At 52.0% G+C, this 24,103-nt stretch overlaps 2 protein-coding genes across 2 annotated transcripts in view; both read left to right on the forward strand.

Annotated features, from left to right (window-relative positions):
• The window catches only part of pts (6-pyruvoyltetrahydropterin synthase), a 228,003-nt gene that overhangs the window by 158,173 nt on the left and 45,727 nt on the right, over positions 1–24,103 (forward strand). The window lies entirely within an intron of this gene.
• Positions 1–24,103, forward strand: part of dnah9 (dynein, axonemal, heavy chain 9) — a 73,207-nt gene that overhangs the window by 3,334 nt on the left and 45,770 nt on the right. Inside the window, 37 exon segments of the mRNA XM_067245162.1 lie at positions 346–462; positions 642–752; positions 754–793; positions 1,040–1,154; positions 1,416–1,484; positions 3,018–3,144; positions 3,455–3,601; positions 4,092–4,200; positions 5,781–5,897; positions 5,900–6,021; positions 7,587–7,707; positions 8,382–8,593; positions 8,755–8,961; positions 8,963–9,018; positions 9,156–9,186; positions 9,189–9,316; positions 9,622–9,849; positions 10,207–10,406; positions 11,754–11,812; positions 11,814–11,884; positions 12,522–12,681; positions 12,887–13,042; positions 13,811–13,943; positions 14,379–14,656; positions 15,073–15,189; positions 15,191–15,204; positions 15,783–15,909; positions 16,518–16,637; positions 16,639–16,672; positions 17,498–17,622; positions 18,050–18,079; positions 18,081–18,209; positions 18,211–18,291; positions 19,881–19,916; positions 19,918–20,045; positions 21,406–21,562; positions 22,596–22,700. Coding sequence (XP_067101263.1) covers positions 346–462; positions 642–752; positions 754–793; positions 1,040–1,154; positions 1,416–1,484; positions 3,018–3,144; positions 3,455–3,601; positions 4,092–4,200; positions 5,781–5,897; positions 5,900–6,021; positions 7,587–7,707; positions 8,382–8,593; positions 8,755–8,961; positions 8,963–9,018; positions 9,156–9,186; positions 9,189–9,316; positions 9,622–9,849; positions 10,207–10,406; positions 11,754–11,812; positions 11,814–11,884; positions 12,522–12,681; positions 12,887–13,042; positions 13,811–13,943; positions 14,379–14,656; positions 15,073–15,189; positions 15,191–15,204; positions 15,783–15,909; positions 16,518–16,637; positions 16,639–16,672; positions 17,498–17,622; positions 18,050–18,079; positions 18,081–18,209; positions 18,211–18,291; positions 19,881–19,916; positions 19,918–20,045; positions 21,406–21,562; positions 22,596–22,700 — 4,317 coding nt within the window.

Genomic DNA, 24,103 nt, shown 5'->3' on the forward strand with positions numbered 1-24,103 from the left:
TTCCCTTAGCCTATCACCATTCCCTCATGTTGCAGCCTCACATAGTTGAAAAGGTTCAATCAAAACGAACAAATTGAGGGGAGAAAATTGTGCATTCCTGTGTAAAAATTATCCCAACCTATATCCAACAACGTTGTCACTGGCAGTATCTGAGTTGGAATCGCTATTCAAACATGACCATCCGCAAACTGAAAATATTTCAACTATAAGGAAATGGATTATGAGGTCGATCGGATTAACTGAGTGAAAACTAGGCACAATTTTCCCTCATCTGAGGTGACGAGCTGTGTTCCGGCTTTGGGCTTACCCCTGTGTGTCTCTGTGTGTGTGTGGTTCTCTCTGGAGGAGCTGGAAGCGGACGTGAGGGCGTTCAGGCTGAAGGTGGAGGACAGTGACCGGCGGCTGGGGTCCACGTTCTGTCAGGCCTTCGATGATGCTTCCGGACTGGAGAGCGCCTTTAAGGTGAGCGAGGGGACTGTACCAACGAGCACACACACACACAGACACACACACACACACACACACACACACACACATAGACACACACACACATACACAAAAACACTTACTCAAACAAGTTTTTATTTGTCTAATTGTCTATCTATCCATCCATCCGATCCGATCTCCTGGTTGTCCTGCAGGTCCTGGACATGTTTGGCAGCCTGTTGGAGCGCCCTCTGGTGGCTGCAGACGCTCAAGACAGGTACCCTCTCCTGATCAGCATGTTTGACCAGGAGCTGGACTGCAGCAGGGGCGCTCTTCAACAGACACACGCAGGCTGTGGAGGAGCAGGGTGAGCTGAGCTCTTCCCCTCGAACTGGAACACGGGTGCCGAGCCGAAGGTTTTGCCCCCAGTGCGGTTCAGACTCGCATCTCTACCACAGGAACACGCATTAAGCGTAGACTGACGTTTCTTGACTTGTGCTGGCCACTTATCTCTACCACGGAAAACATATATCAATATGTTATCGATGTTATTAATATGTTATTGATATATAGCGTGTGGTTATGTTCTTGATGTGTCGGCCGCTCTGTCCAGGCTTGACTCCTGTGAATAAAAACATGCCAGCGGTAGCGGGGGGGCTGAGGTGGGCACGGCAGCTTCAGCAGCGCATCCAGACGCCCTTCTCCAAGTTCAGACACGTATCTCACCCGTGAGCCACCCACCCCGGTTTATACAGCACATTTAACATCTGGATTATACATTTCTATTAGGTTATTTTATGTTGTTAGATATACGAAAAAACTACTACTATATACCATTTTCAAAGAAAATGATTATAGATAGATATATTATTCATATAACATGAGTTGTTTTTAGTATGTAAATGTGACTTGGTGTATCACAGGGCTGTGTACAGTGTCTGGGTGTGGAATGTGCTTCTGTCCCAGTAAAGAAGGTGCCCTCTCTGCAGGTGCCTGGAGTCTGCAGATGGACGCAGGACCATCCAGAAGTACGAGGAGATGATCCTGCTACTGGACAGGTGTGGGTCACCCCTGCTGAGGAGAGGAGAGGAGAGGAGGGGAGAGGAGAGAGCAGAGGAGAGGAGTGGAGTGGAGAGGAGAGAGCAGAAAAGGGAAAATAGGAAGAAGAGGAGAAGAGGAAAATAGAATATAATAGAAAAGGGGAAAAGAATAGAGTAGAGAAGGGAAGGAAAAGAGAACTATAGAGTAGAGAAGAGTAGAGCCAAGAAGAGTAGAGCAGAACAGAACAGAGTGGAAAAGAGAGCGTAGAATAGAGAGAAGAATTGAGTCAAGTCGAGAAGAAGGAGAGAAGAAGAGCAGAGCATAATAACAGAGTCAAGTAATAGAGAGCCGAGGTCTACTGAGGACATTATTCGAAGCAAGCAATACACTGTACTCTAAGTCATGTTTATGGGTGTAGTTATACATTCAACGCACTCTATGTCTTGTTTATAGCCATTTTTCTCTCGAGAGGCAGAGCCTCACCGTCCAAAACCTTGGAAATGAAGCCGTTCTCGACGGCGCTCGGCTGTCACTGAGCCGGCTAGATTACATTCACGGAGCCACCAGCTCAAGGTAGCGCGGGGAGCAGCACAACAGAGATCCAGCTCCCTGTGATTTATGTGCTCATTACTGGGACTCTGCTCTGGAGATCATTTCACTGGGGCCCCATAATCCCTCTCGCTCTGTCTCCCCTCTGCGCCGCGCGCTGAGAAATGGCCCTTTAGACCGCATTCAGCATCTAAACTTGCAAGACAAAGCATCCTGTTGGGTTTAAATTACCCGGTTTTGTTTCTCCGTGCTGGAGAACGGTGTGTCTTTATAGAATTCGAACTTGGATGTAGACCGAACAAGCGGGCGGGCGAGCGCACGTACACGTGCACGCACACACACACACACACACACACACATCATAGCGAGTTCCGTTCCTAATATTCCCGGTTCACATCATGACATCCCTGCGCGTCTTAATGGGATGATGAACAGCAGCTCATCCTCCATCCTTGCGTGCTCTCAGAGCTCGTCCGCTGTTGTTCTGCTGTAATAACCCGCCCGGCGCCGAGCGAATCGCCGCCCAGGCCATCAGAACCAGCCCCAGTCATTAGCTGCAGACAGACCCCCAGTCTGATTTATGTTCCGGGCTCGGCTGTGTGATTGCATCTGGGCCCCTCCGCCGCCACGCCGCCGACAGGAAATGAACTTTAGAGCGGCGATCCACTGAGGAGGCGGCGGGCGCTTTAAAGACGTAATCGAGGGCTGTACAGAGATTGTTCTGTTGAGGGGGGGGGGGGGGGGGGGGGGGGGGGGGGGGGGGGGGAGGGGTCCAGGGGTCGGTCCAGGGTGGTCCGGGGTGGGCTTAACTTATCTGACCTCTATCCCCAGTGCGTACCATCCTCCCCCACCCTTCCCCCTCTCCAACCCTCCTCCCCCTCCATCCCTCCTACTGTATCTGAACTGTATTGGGGAATAGGGAGTATACACATATGCCAAATACCAACGAAGGCTAATTGCCTGTGTGTTTGCGTGCCCGCTCGGCGTGTTGTGTTCCTCAGGTACTCCCGGGGTCTGTACGAGGCGTGGACGAACGCGGTGGCCGAGCAGTCTCAGTTCAACCTCAACCTGGCCCTGCTCAGCAGGGAGCCCTCCACACGCCTCCTCTCCGTCAACTTCAGCCCCCAGGTAACGTCTAACCCAAGCAGTGTCCCGTACGGCGCCTGGCCGACATACAGCAGGAAAACCTGGGATGAGAAGTGTCGCCGTTCTGACCGGTTTTGGAACCCAGTCGGACACCAGGTCTGTCTAGGCTCCAGACCGGTGGACAGGGTCGTCCTGTCGCACGGATGTTTTATTCGGAATCACGTTTCGTACGGGAGCTCAATCTCCCTCTTTATCTGTCTGCCTCTCTCTCTTTCTCTTCCTCCCCCCCCCCCATCTCCGTCTCTCTTTCTCCGTCCGTCCATCCCTCCCTCTCCCTTCCCCCTGTCCCCAGCTGGTGTCAGTGCTGAGGGAGGTGAGGTATCTGGAGGCCCTGCAGACTGAGGTCATCCCCGACACTGCAGCGCTGCTCTACACCACCAGGGGGCAGCTGTGGCAGTACCTGGCCAACCTGGAGCTCACAGTAGGGAGCTACAACAAGGTAGGAGGAGACAAGAGGACAAGAAAACGAGGAAACTGGAAGGGTAGGAGATGAGGAGGGAAGGAGACTATGAGACTATAGGAGTGATGGAGACTAGAAGGGTAGGAGAGAAGGATGGTAGGGTACGAGGAGACAAGGAGAATAGGAAACGAGGACAGTCGGGAGAGGAGTGTACTGGATGAAGAGAACTGATAGACCTTGATATTATGTTAGATAGTGCTTTTACATCTGGTGTGCTTTAACATTTGCTTTGTCAAAGTGCTTTTTGTCATTTTTACAGATTTTTCTGTGTTGTCATAGGATCCACTTAATGACTACATTTTGACAAATTTCCACAAAGCTGATTCAATGATTCAATTTGAAACCAAATGGCTTAAAATGTCCAAAATACATTTGAGTTATTGGCTGCGTATACTGTGTGTGTATAAACCCAGTGGTATCCAGCACTAAAAAGCCTTGTGTTGTGTTATTTGTGTGTGTGTGTGTGTAGGTGGTGCGCTCCGTGCTGGAGGTGGAGTACCCTCTGATCCAGAGTCAGCTGGCTGACATCGACGCTCGTCTCCGAGAAGCCGAGGAGGACATCAGCTGGAACAGCCAAGGTCAGAGGTCACATTTTAGAGGTCAGATGTCAAGGGTCAATCTCATTTTGGTTTCTTTTAGAAGAAAAAAAATACTGCATTGTGCAAACCATCCATCCTAAGCCCTCTCAGGCGACATCACCATCGAATACGCTTTTAAACATAGCAACGCTCCTCGGCGGTTGGTCCTTCTGGAAGTTTCTGGCACAACACCGACAGCTGAAATAAGACATGAAGACAAGACGGTTGGAACACTTTACATTTACAATGCATGTACTGCAGAGCGACTCATTCAATCATTCATCATGGACACTGTGCAGTGTGGGTGTGTGGATCAGAGATGGTGCCTCTTCCCAGAACACAGGCTTCCCCGAGGAGCAGAAAAGACCTTCTAGAATGTTCTGAGATCAACCGAGCTGGACGAAGGGCTTCTAGAACACTCTGAGGAGTTATCCGCTATGTGTCTGCTGGGTAGTCAGTAGGCGTGAGCCCTCTTCCTACACACACTGTAAACCAAAATCCCTTGGAGAGATAGTGTTCCAACCATCCTATCATCTCATCGTACTGCAACTGTCGGTATGGTCCCATGTTGTCCCAGAAACATCCGAAAGGCCTGTTACCACTCAGAAGCGTAGTCAAGGAGCGATGGATTCGCTGCGTTTTGAATAATAAATCGAACGCCGATGTATTCTGAGGGTTAAATACACCGCCTGCCTCACAACCCTCGCGGCGTCTCGCTCGGCCTACTGTACAGCACTTAGAACCACTTACAGGAAGTAGAAAAGGCATGAATTGAACATGATTGAGGCTGAATAGATTAATAGTGCATGTGTGGGGTAGGCAGGAGTGGGTGGTTGTTGTGAATTTTCCATTCCAGGATTGGGATGTAAAGTGACGGGTGTGGGATTGATTGATTGAAACTCGAGGAGATCTTGCTCTCTCCAGTCTTGTTGGAGTCGAAGGACGAGGCGGCCCTGCCTCCGAACGAGGCGGCCCTGCCTCCGAACGAGGCGGCCCTGCCTCCGAACGAGGCGGCCCTGCCCTCTGAACGAGACGGCCCTGCCTCTGAACGAGGCGGCCCTGCCCTCTGAACGAGACGGCCCTGCCTCCGAATGAGGCGGCCCTGCCTCCGAACGAGGCGGCCCTGCCCTCTGAACGAGACGGCCCTGCCTCCGAACGAGGCGGCCCTGCCCTCTGAACGAGACGGCCCTGCCTCCGAACGAGGCGGCCCTGCCTCCTGAACGAGGCGGCCCTGCCCTCTGAACGAGGCGGCCCTGCCTCCGAACGAGGCGGCCCTGCCTCCAAACGAGGCGGCCCTGCCTCCGAACGAGACGGCCCTGCCTCCGAACGAGGCGGCCGCTCTCAGCCCGAGGAGGAGGCTGCGTGTGAAGGAGCAACCAGCGTGAAATGAAGGATAACCTTTCTACCCTCTCTCCCCCTCACTACCTCACACACATGTACACACACACACACACACGCTACCACCCCCACAAACACACATACACACGCACACTATCCCCCCCACCCCCCACCACCACACACACTCCTCCACACATACCCACTCCCTCCCTCCCTCCCCACACGCGCACCCCCTCCCGCAGGGATCTGGGAGTACATCCAGGAGGTGAGGGACGCCGTGTGTGACCTGCAGCAGCGTCTCCAGAGGACCAAGGACCAGGTGGAGGAGATCCAGGCCTGCAGCAGGAGCTGGTGCAGCCCCTGCTGGAGCGCCGCGAGGGCCGCAGGGACGCCCTGCTGGCCCTGGAGGAGCGCGCCGACCGGCTGGAGCGCTGCCACGCCCACATACGCTCCTCCGGGGACAAGATGCACTTCCTGTTGAAGGTAGGGAGTGGAGTAGAGGAGAGGAGAGAAAAGCAGAGTAGAATAGAGTAGAGCAGGAGTAGAGTATTGCAAAGTTGGGTAGAGCAGAGTAGAGTAGAGCAGGGTAGAATACAGCAAAGTAGAGCAGAGCAGAGTAGAGTAGCGCAGGGTAGAATACAGCAGAGTAGAGTAGAGCAGGGTATAGTAGAGTAGAGCTGGGTAGAGTAGGCCAGAGTAGAGCAGGGTAGAATACAGCAAAGTAGAGCAGAGCCGAGTAGAGCAGAGTAGAGTAGAGCAGGGTAGAATACAGCAGAGTACAGTAGAGCAGGGTAGAGCAGGGTAGAGTAGAGCAGGGTAGAATACAGCAAAGTAGAGCAGAGCAGAGTAGAGCAGAGTAGAGTAGAGCAGGGTAGAATACAGCAGAGTACAGTAGAGCAGGGTATAGTAGAGTAGAGCAGGGTAGAGCAGGGTAGAGTAGAGTAGAGCAGGGTAGAATACAGCAAAGTAGAGCAGAGCAGAGTAGAGCAGAGTAGAGTAGAGCAAGGTATAGTAGAGTAGAGCAGGGTAGAGCAGGGTAGAGTAGAGTAGAGCAGAGTAGAATACAGCAGAGTAGAGCAGAGAGAGTGAGGTAGTGAGGAGTAGACCAGAGCGCAGTGGAACAGAGTCGGTCTTTATTGATCCCTGGGGGGGAATTGAAAGATGAGTGGAGCAGACATCCCGAAGACAAATAATGTCTCTCATATTCTTGTCCTGACAGAAGTTTAACAACGAGGTGTTAATAATTGATTGCCTAATTTCATCTTTCCAATGGTCGCCATAAGTCTCTCTCTGGTCTTCCTCTACCTGAGTCTCACTCTCTCTCTCTCTCTCTCTCTCTCTCTCTCTCTCTCTCGTTTTCTCTCTTTCTTTCCGAGTTTTATCGCTGTGCGGGGTGGAGGGGTGCCTTGTGCACAGTTAACAGGGAGAGGCCTCCACTGCTTCATTTTTTGTGTTCATTCTGGCACAAGACCCTGCATCAATGTGATTAAGTAGGCTTCTAAGGTCCAGGGTGGTGTAACTGGTGGGTACTTGCCCAATAAACACTGTTGAAAATGTAAAATCTCTATCTGTCTTTCCCTCCGATGCCTCACTGCATTTTCCTCTCTCCCTCCCTCTCCCTCTCTCCCACTATCTCTCTACCTCCCTTTTTCTCTCTCTCTCCCTCCACTATTCTCCCTGCCACTCTCTCCTTCCTTCTCTCCTTTCCACTTTCTCTCTCCCACTCCCCCACTCTCTCTCTCTCTCTGCTTTACTCTGTCTCCCCACTCTCTGTCTCTTTTTTCCTCCATTTTTTCTTCCTTCCTCTCTCTCTCTCTCTCTCTCTCTCTCTCTCTCTCTCTCTCTCTCTCTCTCTCTCTCTCTCTCTCTCTCTTTCTGCTTTACTCTGTCTCCCCCACTCTCTGTCTCTTTTTTCCTCCATTTTTCTTCCTTCTTCCTTTCTTTCTTTCTTTCTCTCTCTCTCTCTCTCTCTCTCTCTCCTCTCTCTCTCTCTCTCTCTCTCTCTCTCTCTTCTCTCTCTCTCTCTCTCTCTCTCTCTCTCTATCCAGAGCAACCTGGAGCTGTTCAGAGCAGATGTGTCATCGGAGGATTGGAAGGTCTACGTGGAGTATATCGATGACATGGTCGTAGACGGCTTCTTCAACAGCGTTGAATGCTCCCTCAAGTTCTTCTGGAGAACACAGGTACCGTAAGGAACCCTGACAGGGCCTGGTCTTATGCTGTGTTCCAGTGTCAGAACTCAGAATAATGTCATAGCTGAGTTAACCCAAGTTGATTGTGTTCCAGTGTCCAAAGTCAGAAAGCAAGATAGACGCCCCCCCCAGGAAAACCTTTGCCCTTGCTTGTTGTTAACACTAGCCAGGTTAGCTATTAGCAACCTTTGTTAAAAAAAATAACAACGCATTACGTGGTATTTCACGCATGCTAACACTGTAGCAACATGTCCATCAGTGAGACAGTACTATGTGTACCCACAATTTTAACGAGACACAAATATACAGAATTGATCAAATAAACAGTATTAGAACCAGAACTCACAGCAGCAGCAACTTGAGGTTGTGATCATCAATCATAAAGCAACCCTGATACTGTCGTCTCCTCTAGTGTCATGTTGTCTCATCTTGTTACCTCTCTCCTTTCCTCCCCTCCTTTCTCCTCCTCTCCTCTCCTCTCCTCTCCTCTCTTCTCCTCACTCCTCCCCTCCTCTCCTGCCCTCATCTCCTATCCTCCTCTCCTCCTGTCTTCCCTCTCCCCTCCTCTCTCCTCTCCTCCTCTCCCCTCCTCTCCCCTCCTCTCCTCTCCTCTCCCATCCCGTCCTCTCCCTCCTCTCCTCTCCTCTCCTCTCCTCCCCTCGTCAGACCCCAGAGCAGGTGTAGCTCCCCTGTTTGAGGTCCAGTTGGATCTGCATGTTCCTGACATGGTGTTCAAGCCGTCCCTGGAGTTTGGCTGTGTGACGGCTTCTAACGACCTGGTGGAGAGTCTGGTGAACGACACGTACCGGACCTCCTCCCTGGTGCCTCGCCTGGCCCAGCACAGCCCGTTCCCTCACTACCAGGTACGGCAACACACACACCAGCACACACACACATGTACACATACACACACCAGCACACACACATGTACATACACACACACTCATGGGCACACACACACCACATGGGAAAACACACACACACACGGGCACACACACTCACTTGTGTTTTCATTCGTCCCCAGGCCGACATAGAGGACATGGCTGACCTGGCAGACATGCGTCAGCTTCTCATGGAACGCGTCCAGGGCGTCATGGCAACTTGCTGCGAGTTCCGGAACACTCTGGAGCGCTACGCGTACCTCTACGTCGACGACAGGAAGGAGGTCATGCGCCAGTTCCTGTTGTACGGCCACATTTTGACCAATCAGGAAATCGAGGGACAAGCTGAGGGGGGGGGTCACAGAGAGACCCCCCACACTGGACACCTACCGAGAGCAAGTGGATGGGTGGGTCTAGTTGTAACAGTGTGTGCGTGTGTGTGTTGTGAATGCATGTGTGTGTGTCCACGTGTGTGTGTGTGTGTGTGTTTGTGAATGCATGTGTGTACATGTGTGTGTTTCATTCTCTACTATGGCCCCTGCAGGTATGAGAGGATCTACGAGGAGGTGCAGGGCTCTGGAGCCCGTGTGTGTTCCAGGGCTGGATGAGGGTGGACGGACGAGCGTTCAAGAGTGCCCTGTTAAACATTGTGAAGAAGTGGAGCTTCATGTTCAAGCAGCACCTCATAGACCACGTCACAAACAGGTGGGCTGACTCGTGATGTGTGAGCTACCACTCACACATACACACACACACACACACACACAAACACAAACACCCATCTATAAACACAAACAACGTGTGCATCTGCAGACAGAGGCTCTGGTCCACATTGACTGACTGACTGACTGAACGTTTCGCAACACATTCATCCATCTACATGTACCTATCTACATCTGACTTATGTACATTCACCTATGGCGAATGCATCTACATCTAGAGCTCCTCTTCCTGCCACTGCATAGCGACACACAGATCTAACATCAGTATATTTCCCCCCCCGCCGCCAGCCTGTCAGACCTGGAGGAGTTCATCTCGGTGGCGGAGGCGGGCCTGGGCCGCAGGGTGGAGGAGGGGGACTACGCTGGCCTGGTGGGGGTCATGGGTCAGCTGCTGGCCGTGAAGGAGCGCCAGGCCTCCACGGACGCCATGTTTGAGCCCCTGCAGCACACCATCGCCCTGCTGAAGACCTACGAGCAGGAGCTGCCAGACACCGTCTACAAACAGCTGGAGGGTCTGTAGCAGGCAGGGAGCATGTGCTGCGCTGCTTCAGCTTGGCTCGTCATTAGCGCGCTCGCTGTCAGCAAGGCGTCGTTATCTCAGACATACACAGGATCTTTTGGGTTGGTGTGCTTGCAATCAGCAAGGGACACTTTTATTGTCTGACATGAAAAGTCTTTTTTTAAAGGCCTATTTATTAGTATTATACCACTCTAACTCCTCCCACTGGAACTGTTGCTATTGTTTTCCGGAAGGTTCCGTAGCATGGTTTGGGAAATACAAAGGTTTTTGTGGTAAAAAGTACCACTTTGCGTTTGTGTGTGTCTGCATGTATGTGTCTCTGCATGTGTGTGTGTCTCGAGTTCAAGTTCGAGTGTGTGTGTTTCCCCTGCGCAGGAGCTGCCAGAGAAGTGGACCAACGTGAAGAAGCAGGCGGTGCTTGTGAAGCAGCAGGTGGCTCCGCTGCAGGCCAGAGAGGTGGCCGGCCTGCGCAGGAAATGTGCCTCCTTCGACGTGGAGCAGCACGCCTTCAGAGAACACTTCCGCAAACACGGGGCCGTTCAGGTGAAACGCTGTTATGGTGAGCTGAAACACTGTTACTGGGTGGTGAAACACTTACTGGGTGGTGTAACACTTACTGGGTAGAGCTGAAACACTGTTACTAGGTAGAGCTGAAACACTTACTGGGTAGAGCTGAAACACTGTTACTAGGTAGAGCTGGGGGAGTCAGGTGGCTGAGCGTTAGGGAAGCGGACTAGTAATCAGAAGGTTGCCAGTTCGATTCCCGGCTGTGCCAAATGACGTTGTGTCCTTGGGCAAGGCACTTCACCCTACTTGCCTCGGGGGAATGGTCCCTGTACTTACTGTAAGTCGCTCTGGATAAGAGCGTCTGCTAATGACTAAATGTAAATGTAAATGTAGAGCTGAAACACTTACTGGGTAGAGCTGAAACACTGTTACTAGGTAGAGCTGAAACACTTACTGGTAGAGCTGAAACACTGTTTACTAGTAGAGCTGAAACACTGTTACTAGGTAGAGCTGAAACACTTACTGGGTAGAGCTGAAACTGTTACTAGGTAGAGCTGAAACACTTACTGGGTAGAGCTGAAACTGTTACTAGGTAGAGCTGAACACTTACTGGGTAGAGCTGAAACACTGTGACTGGTGGAGCTGAAAAACTGTTATTGGGTGGAGCTGAAACACTTTTTAATTGGGTGGAGTACAAGCCTTTCTCATCAGTCATTGGACACCGTTGTGAAGACAAGCTATGAAAGGGCCACCATTTCACACATCACTCTGACAGCGCATAGTGCAGTCTACAGTCTAGCACATTAGACATGGCTAATTGAAACTTTACATAATGTTAATGAATTCACAGGTAGGGGCTCTCCATCATGCCTCTAATGATCTCATTAGTTATGTGCATAATTGTGCTCCTCGTAACGTGGTGATTATTTCCTTGTTAATGTCGAGAGAGTTATTGTTACTGGGTAATTGTTCCTCGGTGGCCTGGCTGGGTGACGGACACTTCCTGTCAGGGTTAGGTCATGCTGTTGCCATGGGTGACAGGTACTTCCTGTCAGGGCTAGGTCATGCTGTTGTCATGGGTGACGGGTACTTCCTGTCAGGGCTAGGTCATACTGTTGTCATGGGTGACGGGTACTTCCTGTCAGGGCTAGGTCATGCTGTTGTCATGGGTGGCAAGACATGATTGAGAACACCTTCTTACGGTGTGGAACTTGGTTGGAGCTCGGACAAAACGCTGTAGTAACTGACAACGTAGTGTACATGACTGACTGCGTGTGCATTTGTCTCTGGGAATGTGTGCGTATTGTGTGTGTGTGTGTGTGTGTGTGTGTGTGTGGGGGGGGGGGTCGTGTGTATCGTGTGCGTGTGTGCTCTCGGCAGGTTTGACAGTGAGCATCCTACCAGATGCTGGATTCGTCCCACAGACAGATCCAGGAGAAAGAGGGTGTCATGAGCCGCACTGGTGGAGTCCGCCAGCCTGTTTGAGGTCACCGTGCCTGACTACAGACAGCTGAGACAGTGCAGGTACCAGACAACACCCTCCCTGACTCACCTCCGTCTCCACAACTCTCTCACCGTAACCTTGGACTAGTTATCTGCCTGTATAAACAGAATTGTTAGGATGCTTCTTGTACACATATGAACCCTAGCTCTACACCAAACAGCATGCTTTCTGCTGAGATTCTGCTGAGTCTGGTGGCAAGCAAGGTGGTTGAGATTCAAATGAGCATTTCCAATACTTAAATTTTTTTATAAACAGTGGAGAAAAAACAGTGGAGAAAACTATGCCAGTGATTCAACGATATAAAATGAATAGCTGATGTATAATTTATGCAAATCAGAATCAGTGATCCCCTGGTGCTCTGATCTCATCTAACTGTCCTTCCCCTCCACCCCCTCCACGACCCCCATCCTCGCCCCGCCCTGCCTTCACCCCCTCCCCTGCCCCCCTACCCCCCGACCCCTCTACCCCTGGCCTTCCCTCAACCCCCCCTCCCCGCCCCTGCCCCACCAATAACATCCCTCCCTCCCTTCCCCTCCTCCCTCCCCCTGCCCCTTCCCCACCAATAACATCCCTCCCTCCCCCTCCTCCCTCCCTCCCCTCCTCCCTCCCCCTCCTCCCTCCCCCTGCCCACTGCCCCGCCAACCCCCCTCTCTCCAGGCGGGAGGTGCAGCTGCTGAAGGAGCTCTGGGACATGATCTCGGCCGTGAACTCCAGCATGGCCGCCTGGAGGACCACGCCCTGGAGGGACATCAACGTGGAGGACATGGAGACGGAGTGCAAACACTTCTCGAAAGACATCCGAGGCCTGGATAAGGAGGTGAAGGGGGAGGGGAGGATGGAGGAGAGGGGAAGGGGAGGGGGGGGGGGTTGTGGGAGAGGACAGGACAGGAGGAGGGGCGGGGAGGAAGAGATGGAGGAGAAGGAGAACAGGACAGGTCGTGAGTGTATTCGCACTACTCTTCTGCTACTGAGTGACCTGTGTGCTGTCCCTGACCTCTGACCCCTGCCCCCCGCCTCTGTAGGTCCGGGCCTGGGAGGCCTTCTCCGGTCTGGACAGCCAGGTGAAGAACCTGCTGGTGTCGCTGCGGGCCGTGGCGGAGCTCCAGAACCCGGCCATACGACCCAGACACTGGCACCAGCTCATGTCTGCCACGGGGGTTCGCTTCACCATGGACCAGGTTCTGACCCGGCTTCTATAGACGCCTTCTGATTCGGAAGGCCATGTGTTGACTCTTGTTTAAGTACCGTGCTGGCTGTGTGTGCTGCTTGTGTGTGTGTGTGTGTTTGTGTGGGTATTCTGCCTGTGTGTGTCTGTGTGTGTGGTTTTGTCTCTGTGTGTGTGCGTGGCTATACTGTGTGTGCGTGTTGGAGCTTTCAGCTCTCCTGCCATAAGCGTGTGTACTTATCATTGACAAAACTGTCAACAAGCACTGCTAAATACTGTGACACTAGGGTGGTGAGGACCGGACAGGGTGACAGAGGGCTGTCTTGTGAGCAGGACAGGGTGACAGAGGGCTGTCTTGTGAGCAGGACAGGGTGACAGAGGGCTGTCTTGTGAGCAGGACAGGGTGACAGAGGGCTGTCTTGTGAGCAGGACAGGGTGACAGAGGGCTGTCTTGTGAGCAGGACAGGGTGACAGAGGGCTGTCTTGTGAGCAGGACAGGGTGACAGAGGGCTGTCTTGTGAGCAGGACAGGGTGACAGAGGGCTGTCTTGTGAGCAGGACAGGGTGACAGAGGGCTGTCTTGTGAGCAGGACAGGGTGACAGAGGGCTGTCTTGTGAGCAGGACAGGGTGACAGAGGGCTGTCTTGTGAGCAGGACAGGGTGACAGAGGGCTGTCTTGTGAGCAGGACAGGGTGACAGAGGGCTGTCTTGTGAGCAGGACAGGGTGACAGAGGGCTGTCTTGTGAGCAGGACAGGGTGACAGAGGGCTGTCTTGTTGACAGGACACTACCCTGGCTGACCTCCTGGAGCTGAACCTCCACTGCTTTGAGGAGGAGGTGAGGGGGATTGTGGACAAGGCTGTCAAGGAGATGGGCATGGAGAAGGTCCTGTCAGAGCTCAACTCCATCTGGACAGGTGGACTTTGAAACATGTTGACATTTTCTGTCATTCGTTTAGCAGGTTCATTTTTAATCGAAAGCAACACAGATATACAGCTTATAGAACGTGCAGTAGAAGATCAAGACTCAAGGAATGGTCGGTATTTATCTATCTCTGCAGCGCATGAGGTTCTACAAAGAAAATGGGACTGCATATCTCTGTGTGGGTGTGTGAGGGGAGGAGGTGTTGCATGTGTTGGAAGTGTGTGGGTGTGTGTGCGTGTGTGTGTGGAGAGATGAGTCCGGGTGTGTGCACAGGAGAGAAGTGTTACGCTGGACGTGGGTGTACGTGTTGGAGTGTGTGCATGGGGGAGAAGTGTTGGGTGTACACGTGTGTGTGTGTGTATGTGTGTGTGTCTGTGGTCAAGTTGTGGAGTCAACTGATCCCGGTGGCTGTGTTGCTGTCCTCCAGGGATGCAGTTCCAGTACGAGCCTCACCACCGCACCCAGGTCCCCCTGCTGCGCTCCGACGAGGAGCTGATCGAGACCCTGGAGGACAACCAGGTCCAGCTGCAGAACCTCATGTCCTCCAAGTACATCGCCCACTTCCTGGAGGAGGTGTCGTCGTGGCAACGCAAGCTGTCGGTGGCGGACTCGGTGATCTCCATGTGGCTGGAGGTGCAGAGGACCTGGTCCCACCTGGAGAGCATCTTCATCGGGTCGGAAGACATCCGCTCCCAGCTGCCTGAGGTCACACACACACGCACACACACACAGGCTTACAGAATAGACACGCTCACACACGCTCACACACGCTCACACACACACACACACATAATACAGAATAAATATACAGAATATGCACACACACACACACTCACTCACTCACACACACACACACACACACACACTGAGACACACACACAACAACAACAGCAAAAACACACACACACCACACCTGCAAACCGACACTCCAATTAAGGATTCCTTAATGAAAAGTCCTGCGGTCCTCCTTCATTCATCACAATATTACACCACCCCCTTAATATCCCCCCATGGTACCTATCTGTGCCGCCAGCCCAGATGGTTCTTATTAAGTCTGTGTGATTCCCCGCCCCCCTGCGAGACTCCTAATCCCCTGGCCTGAATCCCCGGTGAAACTGCAGGACTCCAAGCGCTTCGAGGGGATTGATGCAGATTTCAAAGAGCTGGCGAACGCAGCCCACGAGACGCCCAACGTGGTGGAGGCCACCAGCAAGCCGGGCCTGCTCGGCAGGCTGGAGGGACGCCCAGGGCAGGTGGGGCTCCGGAGCGCTACGGGCGGCTGGGGGGGGGGGAGTGGGGGAATGCTGGTGTGGGGGGCTAGGGGGAGTGGTGGTGTGGGGGTTTGGGGGTTTGGGGGAGTGGGGGTTTGGGGGTTTGGGGGAGTGGGGGTGTGGGGGTTTTGGGGAGTGGGGGTGTGGTGGTGTGGGGGTTTGGGGGAGTGGGGGTTTGGGGGGAGTGGGGGTGTGGGGGGTTTGGGGGTTTGGGGGAGTGGGGGTGTGGGGGTGTGGGGGTGTGGGGGAGTGGTGGTGTGGTGGTGTGGGGGAGTGGGGACCGGGGTGGCGGTGAAGTATTCGGGTGGAACGTGTGTGGGGAGTTGTGTTTCGGGGGCTGGTCGGGACGGTGGGTGGAGGGAGGGGGGGGGGGGTTGTGTGCGTGTGGATGTGTTGGGGAGGTGGGGGGTGTTTGGTGTTGTGCTGCGTGTTGGGACAACATGTCTTGGGGTGTGTGTGTGTCTAAAAACACACTGCACATTCCCTACGCACACACAATCACGAGGCTCCTGTGTGTGTGTGCGCGTGCATGCATGGTGTGTGTGTGTGTGTGTGTGCAGACTGTCCCTGTGTGAGAAGGCCCTGGCAGAGTACCTGGACACCAAGCGACTGGCCTTCCCCAGGTTCTACTTCATCTCCTCAGCAGACCTGCTGGACATCCTGTCCAACGGGACCAACCCCCACCAGGTACACACACACACACGTTCATTTACACGCACAGTTACACACAGACACATTTACCCATGCAGGCACACACACTGTCAAGTGTTAAGCAATGTTCGTTTTAGGGAATGTAAAGTGTGATGCTTACTCTTGCAGTACAAAGGCAGTCCACTCAGGGGCGCTGTTGCTTCTAGATTTCCATGTGATTCTACACACCTGCTGCTAGAACATAATGGACATCGCCCCACCTTGGATATATACATATATAATTACTGCAGCACCCAGCTGACAGATAAATCACTCTGACATTGAGGACCACTTCTACACTCAATTAACGTTCACCAGTCAGTCCACTTTTAAATCCACTTCAGTATAATGAAGCAGATCAACTCTTAAGCTCCTGATGGGTTGTCATCTGGTGGGTTCCACTCTGATGGGTTCTCCTGTGATGGGTTCTCCACTAGGGCGTTCTCCTCTAGTGGGTTCTCACCCAGGGCGGGTTTCCTCCATGGGATTGTCCTCTGGTGGGTTCTCCTCTGGTGGGTTCTCCTCTGGCAGGGTTCTCCTGTGATGGGTTCTCCTGCCAAATAATTCTCCTTTGCTGTTCCCTACTCTGCCCCGTGTGTCATCAGGTCCAGAAGCACCTCTCCAAGCTGTTTGACAACATGGCCAGGATGGAGTTTGAGCTGGACGCAGAGGGCAGCGCCACCAAGACAGGCTTGGGCATGTACAGCAAGGAGGACGAGTATGTCCCCCTTCAACCTGCCCTGCGACTGCACTGGTCAGGTACTGGACCAGACTGGACCACCACACTGAGAGAAGCCTGCTCACCTTCCACTGACAGCTGGCTGTCTGTAGCTCTCTCTCTCTCTCTCTGTCGGTATCTCTTTCTGTGTCTGTATCTCTGTCTCTCTATCTTTTTCTGTCTTTCCATGTGTCTGTCTGTATCTCTCTCTCTCTCTCTCTCTCTGTCTCTCTGTCTCGCTCTCTCTCTGTCTGTATCTCTCTCTGTCTCTCTCTCTCTCTCTCTCTCTCTCTCTCTCTCTCTCTCTCCTCTCTCTCTCTCTCTCTCTCTCTCTCTGTTTATCTATCCTCACTCCCCCCGTTGGTAACACCAGTCTTGGTTTGCCTGTTAGTCTTTCAAAGGGAAAGTGAGCGGGATCCCTGCCTGCATTCTCCATAAAAGCGTCTGCTAAATGAAGAACATTTGAATATACTAGAATGTGAAGCGCCCCCACCACCCACCCCATCCCCCTCTACTCATCACGAAGCTTTAAGTCGATGGAGAGGTCTTGACCCCTCAAGTAGCAAAGACTGACGAGCTTTGGGTTATAGTAAATATTGTATATAGTACAGTATATATTGCCCACAAATCAAACCATAATAAATATGTCTATGTTTAACTACATACTGGATGGTGTTTATCTGCTACTGCAAGACACGCTTTACTAAGTGTAACGATAGGAAATCATTATTATGAAGGGTCATACACTTATGCGTAGACCTACAGTACACCTCTATGGAACTGTTATATGGAAAATATTGAATTTGTGTGTGCGTGTCTGCGTGCTCGGAATCCATCTGTGTGTATGTCTATGTGTCGATTCAAGGTTTGAGGTGTGGTTGAACCGCATTCTGGACACCATGAGGTCGACGGTTCGCCATGAGATGACCGAGGCGGTCATGGCGTACGAGGACAAACCGAGGGAACAGTGGCTGTTTGACTACCCTGCTCAGGTACTGGACTCCATCTCCCAGGATGCCTCCAGCAACCACACAACAGCACAGTAATGTCATGTGTCGGAAAGATGTTCTCTCTTTCTCACACTCTGTCTCTCTGTCTTTCCCTCACTCTGTTTTCCCCCATTCATTTTCCAATCTCTCTCCTCTCTCTATCTCTGTCTATCTCTCTCTCGCCCTATCTGTCTGTGTTTTATTCTGTGTCCATTTTTATTTCCCTTCCCCCCTCTCTCATTCTCTCTCTCTCTCTCTCTCTCTCTCTCTCTCTCTCTCTCTCTCTCTCTCTCTCTCTCTCTCTCTCTCTCTCTCTTTCTCTCTCTCTCTCTCTCCTCTCCTCTCCCTCTCCTCTCCTCTCTCTCTCTCTCTCCTCTCTCTCTCTCTCTCCCTCTCCCTCCCTCTCTCCCCCCTCCTCGTCTCTCTCCAGGTGGCTCTCACCTGCACCCAGATCTGGTGGGACCCTGGACGTGGGCATGGCGTTCTCGCGCCTGGAGGAGGGCTACGAGAACGCCATGAAGGACTACTACAAGAAGCAGGTGGCGCAGCTCAACACCCTCATCTCCATGCTGATTGGACAGCTGTCGCCGGGGCGACCGGCAGAAGGTCATGACCATCTGCACCATCGACGTGCACGCCAGGGACGTTGTGGCCAAGATCATCGCTCAGAAGGTGAGGCCGAACGCGGTTCCTCGGGGTTCCTCGGGTTCCCCTCAGGAACACCTGTGGTGGGGCGGGGGAGATCGTCGCTCAGCAGGTGAGCAGTGCCTGGTGACTCGGGACAGGGACAGCTGTGACATGTGGCTGTGTGTTAGCATGGGCAGCCGTGGCAGGTGACAGGCTCGCAGGGGAGAAATAAAGGACGGGGAGATTTGTGTCTCGGCCTCTCTCTCTCTATCGCTCTCTCTCGCTCTCTCTCTCTCTATCTATCCATCCATCTTCTTTTTCTTTTCCGTTCTCGTTTTTTCCTGTCTTCTGCCTTTTGCCTTTTGCCTTTTGCCGTTTCCTTGTCCTCTCTTCTCTCTCTCTCTCTCTCTCTCTCTCTCTCTCTCTCTCTCTCTCTCTCTCTCTCTCTCTCTCTCTCTCTCTCTCTCTCTCTCTCACACACACATACACACACTCTTATAGTTTTTCTCGATTGATAACACACAAAAATGGTATGTGTAAGCCATCCCCACAAAACCATTTTGCCAAATCCCAGCAGAAAGACCATGTACCCCAATCTTTAAACACAATTTACCCTTTTTGACACATTTCTCAGGTTCATTCACACTTCTTTGCAAAAGTCTAAACACACCTCTTACTTTAAGACACAATTATCACCATTATGTCATTCAGAAAACACTGCCATTTGATAAGTAAACCCAAAACAGCGCAATTCAAACACCCTTACCAACCAATTATCCATGTGTAAGCACTAACAAGCAAATATACTCAACAAGCAGTCAGGGGTTTGGAATGAATACAAAGGTAAGCTCATCTGTACTTTGAAATCATGGATGAAAATATCAGAAGAAAAGGAAGAATTGTCCAAATGAGAGGAGGTGGACAAGGGAGAGGAAGAGGCAGAGGAAGAGGAAGAAGAACAACAATCTCAAATGAGATCCATGCCACACTATGACAGAAATCCCTATGATGATTTGTTTATATCCTTGTTTTCTTAGCCTTTGTTCCCCAAATTACAATTTACAGCAATACATTTGTGTTGTTGACTAACAGTACTACTATTTGTATACTGTGACTACTACAGTAACAAGAGCTCAAAATGCAATTGCTGTATAATAGAAAATAAACAGCCTGTAAGAAGGACAGTTGCAGTAATTGTGAGTTTTATGATTTACATCATGTCAAACTCATGAGGTGGAACATATCTAAAATTCAAGGACACGTTATAGTCAATGGTTCTTGAAAAGCTTTTTATAATAGTGTTTTCAATTCCTCCCAGCAGTGTCTAAAAGGTATTCAGAAGGTTGAATTTATTTGAGGGCTTTGTGTGTATTTTGAATGCAAAGTTAGGTTTATACGACAGATAATATGGTTTTGACTACAGTGTTTGATTTTGGGTCAAAAGCCAAGGGTTTGGCCAAAACAGTGTAAGTATGAAGATGTGTGTTTAGAGTTTGGAGAAAACACAGTACACATTCAAGAAATGTGTCTTAGCAATTGAGAAAAAACGGTATTAATCCCCTCTTCCACATCTCTCTCTCTCATTAATCCTCTCTCTCTCTCTCTCCCCCCCCCCCCCCCCCTCCCCCCCCCAGGTGGAGAGCTCCCAGGCGTTTGTGTGGCTGTCTCAGGCTGCGTCACCGCTGGGGAGAGACAGAGAAGCACTGCTTCACACCAACATCTGCGACGCCCAGTTTCCTCTACTCCTACGAGTACCTCGGAAACACCCCGCGACTGGTCATCACGCCTCTGACTGACAGGTAAAGATCAAGGGTGTTGTGATTGGTCAACACCCTCATGACTGACGTATGCTACGTAATGATTGGTCAGCACCCCTTCTGACTAAGGGGTGGTGTGGTTGGACAACATACTTCTGACTGAAATAAGCTACTGAAATAACTCCTAAAAAGGGTTGTGATTGGTCAAGACACTTCTGAATTTATAGGTAAAGTATCATGTGATTGGTCAACACCACCGACTGATAGGTAAACTGTCTCGTGATTGGTCATCCCCTCCCTGACGACCAAGCACACCAGGAAGTTGGGCCTGCGGGGAGAGACGGAGGGAGAGAAGGGCGAAGTCTCTCTGCGTAGTACCTTTCCATCTTTATCATCCACCCACCACCAGCACCCATGAGAGATGACTGTACTCTCTGCCACAAAGCCAGAGTGAAGCCTTGATAACGGCTCTTCTGAGGCAGCCAGCCTGCATGAGGGCTGATAAGCCTTAAAGCATACAGAGATGATTGCGCGACTCTAAATCGAGCCTTCACACAGCCGTGTCGGGCTCTCTGGTCTCCGTCCCGCTGACCACAATCCCCTGTGAAGCTGCAACAAAGCAGAGACAATGGTGGGAGATAGCGGGATCGGTAAACACCGAGCACGTGGACTCATCTGTCCTCTCTCTCCCTCTCTCTCCCCTTTCTCTCTCTCTCTCTCTCTCTCTCTCTCTCCTCTCTCTCTCTCTCTCTCTCTCTCTCTCTCTCTCTCTCTCCTCTCTCTCTCTCTCTCTCTCTCTCTCTCTCTCTCTCTCTCTCTCTCTCTCTCTCTCTCTCTCCTCTCTCTCTCTGTCAAGCTGTTTCATGTAACGCCGTTCAGGTTGTTACAGTGTGAATATGCATGAAGAGCGGATCTAGGGATGCTCTTTAGTCACTGTGTCATCACAAGGTCCCCTCTTCCTCCTCCTCCTCTGGACTCTCTGTGTTAGTCAGAGGCGAGTTCACCGCAGTCCCCGAGACAGACTGCTTCGCGGTCTCGTTTCAAGGAGATGATGCACGGCACCCAGATGGAATCATTTGTCTTCCGGAATGTTCCGTGGCTCGTTCCGTACCCGACACCGCGATCATGTTTGAACCATCTGCTGGGTACACAGCTGGTTATCCCGCGCAGAAAAAGCGCCCGCCCCGCGCGGTGAGGAAGGTCGGCTAGTCTTCATCCCTCCACCCATTCAGGGTTCCTTTGGATGATTGTTGTTGCTGTGGTTTGCTGTGAGTGCTTTGATTGGTTGTGGATTGGTGGTGACAGATCTGATTATGGGGATTGAGGATTGTGCTTTTTGGTTTGTGTGTATGTGTGTGTCTGTATGTGTGTGTGTGTGTGTGTGTGTGTGTGTGTTGTTCAGATGTTACATCACCCTGACCCAGTCTCTCCACCTGACCATGAGTGGGGCTCCGGCCGGCCCAGCCGGTACTGGGAAGACTGAGACCACCAAGGACCTAGGCCGAGCGCTCGGCATTATGGTCTACGTGTTCAACTGCTCCGAGCAGATGGACTACAAGGTACTGTGTGCTGTATGTGTGTGTGTGTGGGGGGGGATTTAATCAGGCATCATCTTTTTACCTCTCTCCTTCCTCTCTTCACTCTCTCCTTCCTCTCGCCTTCCTTTTCTCCATCCTCTCTCCTTCTCCCTCTACTTGAAGGAAGGCAGATTAGTTCAACCCTGATGGTAACACTTATTTCTTTGCTAAGCCATGTCATAAACCCCCTTCTGTATTCATGTTGCATTCTCTGTCTTCCCCACTCACACACACACGCACTCACACACACACACACACACACACACACACACCTCCCTGCGTAAGGAGCGGTCAAGGAAGACGTAAACATAATCTTCTCATGCAGCTTGTTCCTGCCTCCCTAGACAGGGCCATTATTATAGTGTAGAGGTGTTCTCTCCACTACACACTCGCTCCCTGACACACACACACACCTCGCTCCCTGACACACACACACACCTCGCTCCCTGACACACACACCTCGCTCCCTGACACACACCTCGCTCCCTGACACACACCACGCACCGCTCCCTGGCACAAACACACTGCTCCGATGCGCACACACACACACTTTGCTCCTTGACACATACACACGGCTTTGCCACGTACACACTGCTCTCTGACACACACACACTGCTCCCTGCTGCACACACTGCAGAGAGGTGTCAGGGAGCAGTGAAAACATACCCCAGGAACAGGAGACAACACACACACACACGCACAGATCAATACTCTAGTCATATTTGGTTTGCGTCAGAGGAGGTTAACTTGAGCCTGTAATTGGGAAAAGTAGGATCCCTTCTTTGTCCTGTCCCTGTGTGTCTCAGGGAGGCTTACGCACACGCACACACACACACACACACAGTTTGGATCATACTGAACGTGGGTGTTGGCATTTCTACCTGTGCCACACTGGCACAAACAGGCTTTGACAAATGATGTTATTAAATGAATGTTTGTCTGCCTCCCTGCCTGCTTGCCTGCCTGTGTGCCTGTGTGCCTGTGTGTGTGTGTGTGTGTGTGTGTGTGTCCTCAGTCGTGTGGGAACATCTATAAGGGCCTGGCTCAGACAGGGGCGTGGGGCTGCTTCGACGAGTTCAACAGGATCTCAGTGGAGGTGCTCTCCGTTGTCGCTGTTCAGGTGAGGATGCCCCACACACACACACATACCACGCACTCACACGCCACACGCACGTACACGCACACACACATGCACTCAGACTCACATACTCACAACCACCTCTGTTATCGAGTTGAGGGCTTTCCCAAACAGCTGTGATTTATTCAGCCCTTTATTTACTTAGATGAGTTGGTTGATGACTCTTTATTGAGCGTCTGATGACAAACAGCTGAAGCATCTGTTTCAAGTGTCACAATATCTATACATGATTTATCGAAATGACATGCTTCTACTGTAGCTAGTTAGCCGTGCTAACAGCCTGGCAGTTCTGATCTCGGCCTCTGCTTTGCTGTCTCCTTTCTTTCTTTCCTCTCTCAATCTCTCGCTCCTCTTTTGCGCTTTCTTTGCGCTTTCTCTCTCTCTCTCTCTCTCTCTCTCTCTCTCTCTCTCTCTCTCTCTCTCTCTCTCTCTCTCTCTCTCTCTCTCCCTTCAGTCTCTCTTCTCCTTTCTTTCCCCCTCTCCCCTCCTCCTCTCTCTGCCCCCCCCCCTCCTCCCCCACCCTGTGGTCTCTGTAGTGGTCCTCTCAGAGGGGGTTCAGACATGGTGTCTTGGTGATATGGTGGTCTGCGGTACAGTCGATCAGGACCGTTCATATCATGATGGCGGTGGTGATGATGATGGATTCTTGCTCAAGGCTCTGCTTCGTCAGAGAAACTCCACACACCCTGTCAGTCAGTCAGGCCACTCATCGACCCACTGTGTCCATCAGTCTGTCACCCCCCTGCCTCACCCCTGCCTCACCCCTCCCCTTGTCCATCAGCCTTCCTCCTCCTCCCTCCCCTTGTCCATCAGCCTGCCTCCCCCTGCCTCCCCCTGCCTCCCCCTGCCTCACCCCTGCTTCCCCCTGCCTCACCCCTGCCTCACCCCTCCCCTTGTCCATCAGCCTTCCTCCTCCTCCCTCCCCTTGTCCATCAGCCTGCCTCCCCCTGCCTCCCCCTGCCTCACCCCTGCCTCTCCCCTGCCTCACTCCTGCCTCCCCCCTGCCTCACCCTGCCTCACCCTGCCTCCCCCTGCCTCACCCCTGCCAGCCCAGGGAACACCAGGAACCCAGTGTTCTCTGTCTCTCGCTCACTCAGAGAGAATCCTAAAGTGTTGGCACAGTTCAGGCGAGTCAGCGTGCCTCAATGAATAAGGGATCAGACAGCTGTAGGAAGGCACGGCAGACCTTGAGGAGGCGCTCACACACGGCGAACATGAGACCTGCCTCCGAGCTGCCTCGGAAGCTGCCTCCTCTCTCAGCACCTCAGAAGAACGACAGATACCAGAGCCCATCCTGAATGTGGAGCGGGGGAGCTGTATGTTGAAGTGTGTGTGTGTGTGTGTTTATGCACTGTGTGTTTATACTGTATATTTGTGTGGGTGTA

This window comes from Osmerus mordax, chromosome 10, assembly GCF_038355195.1.
Source record: "Osmerus mordax isolate fOsmMor3 chromosome 10, fOsmMor3.pri, whole genome shotgun sequence".
NCBI lineage: Eukaryota > Metazoa > Chordata > Actinopteri > Osmeriformes > Osmeridae > Osmerus > Osmerus mordax.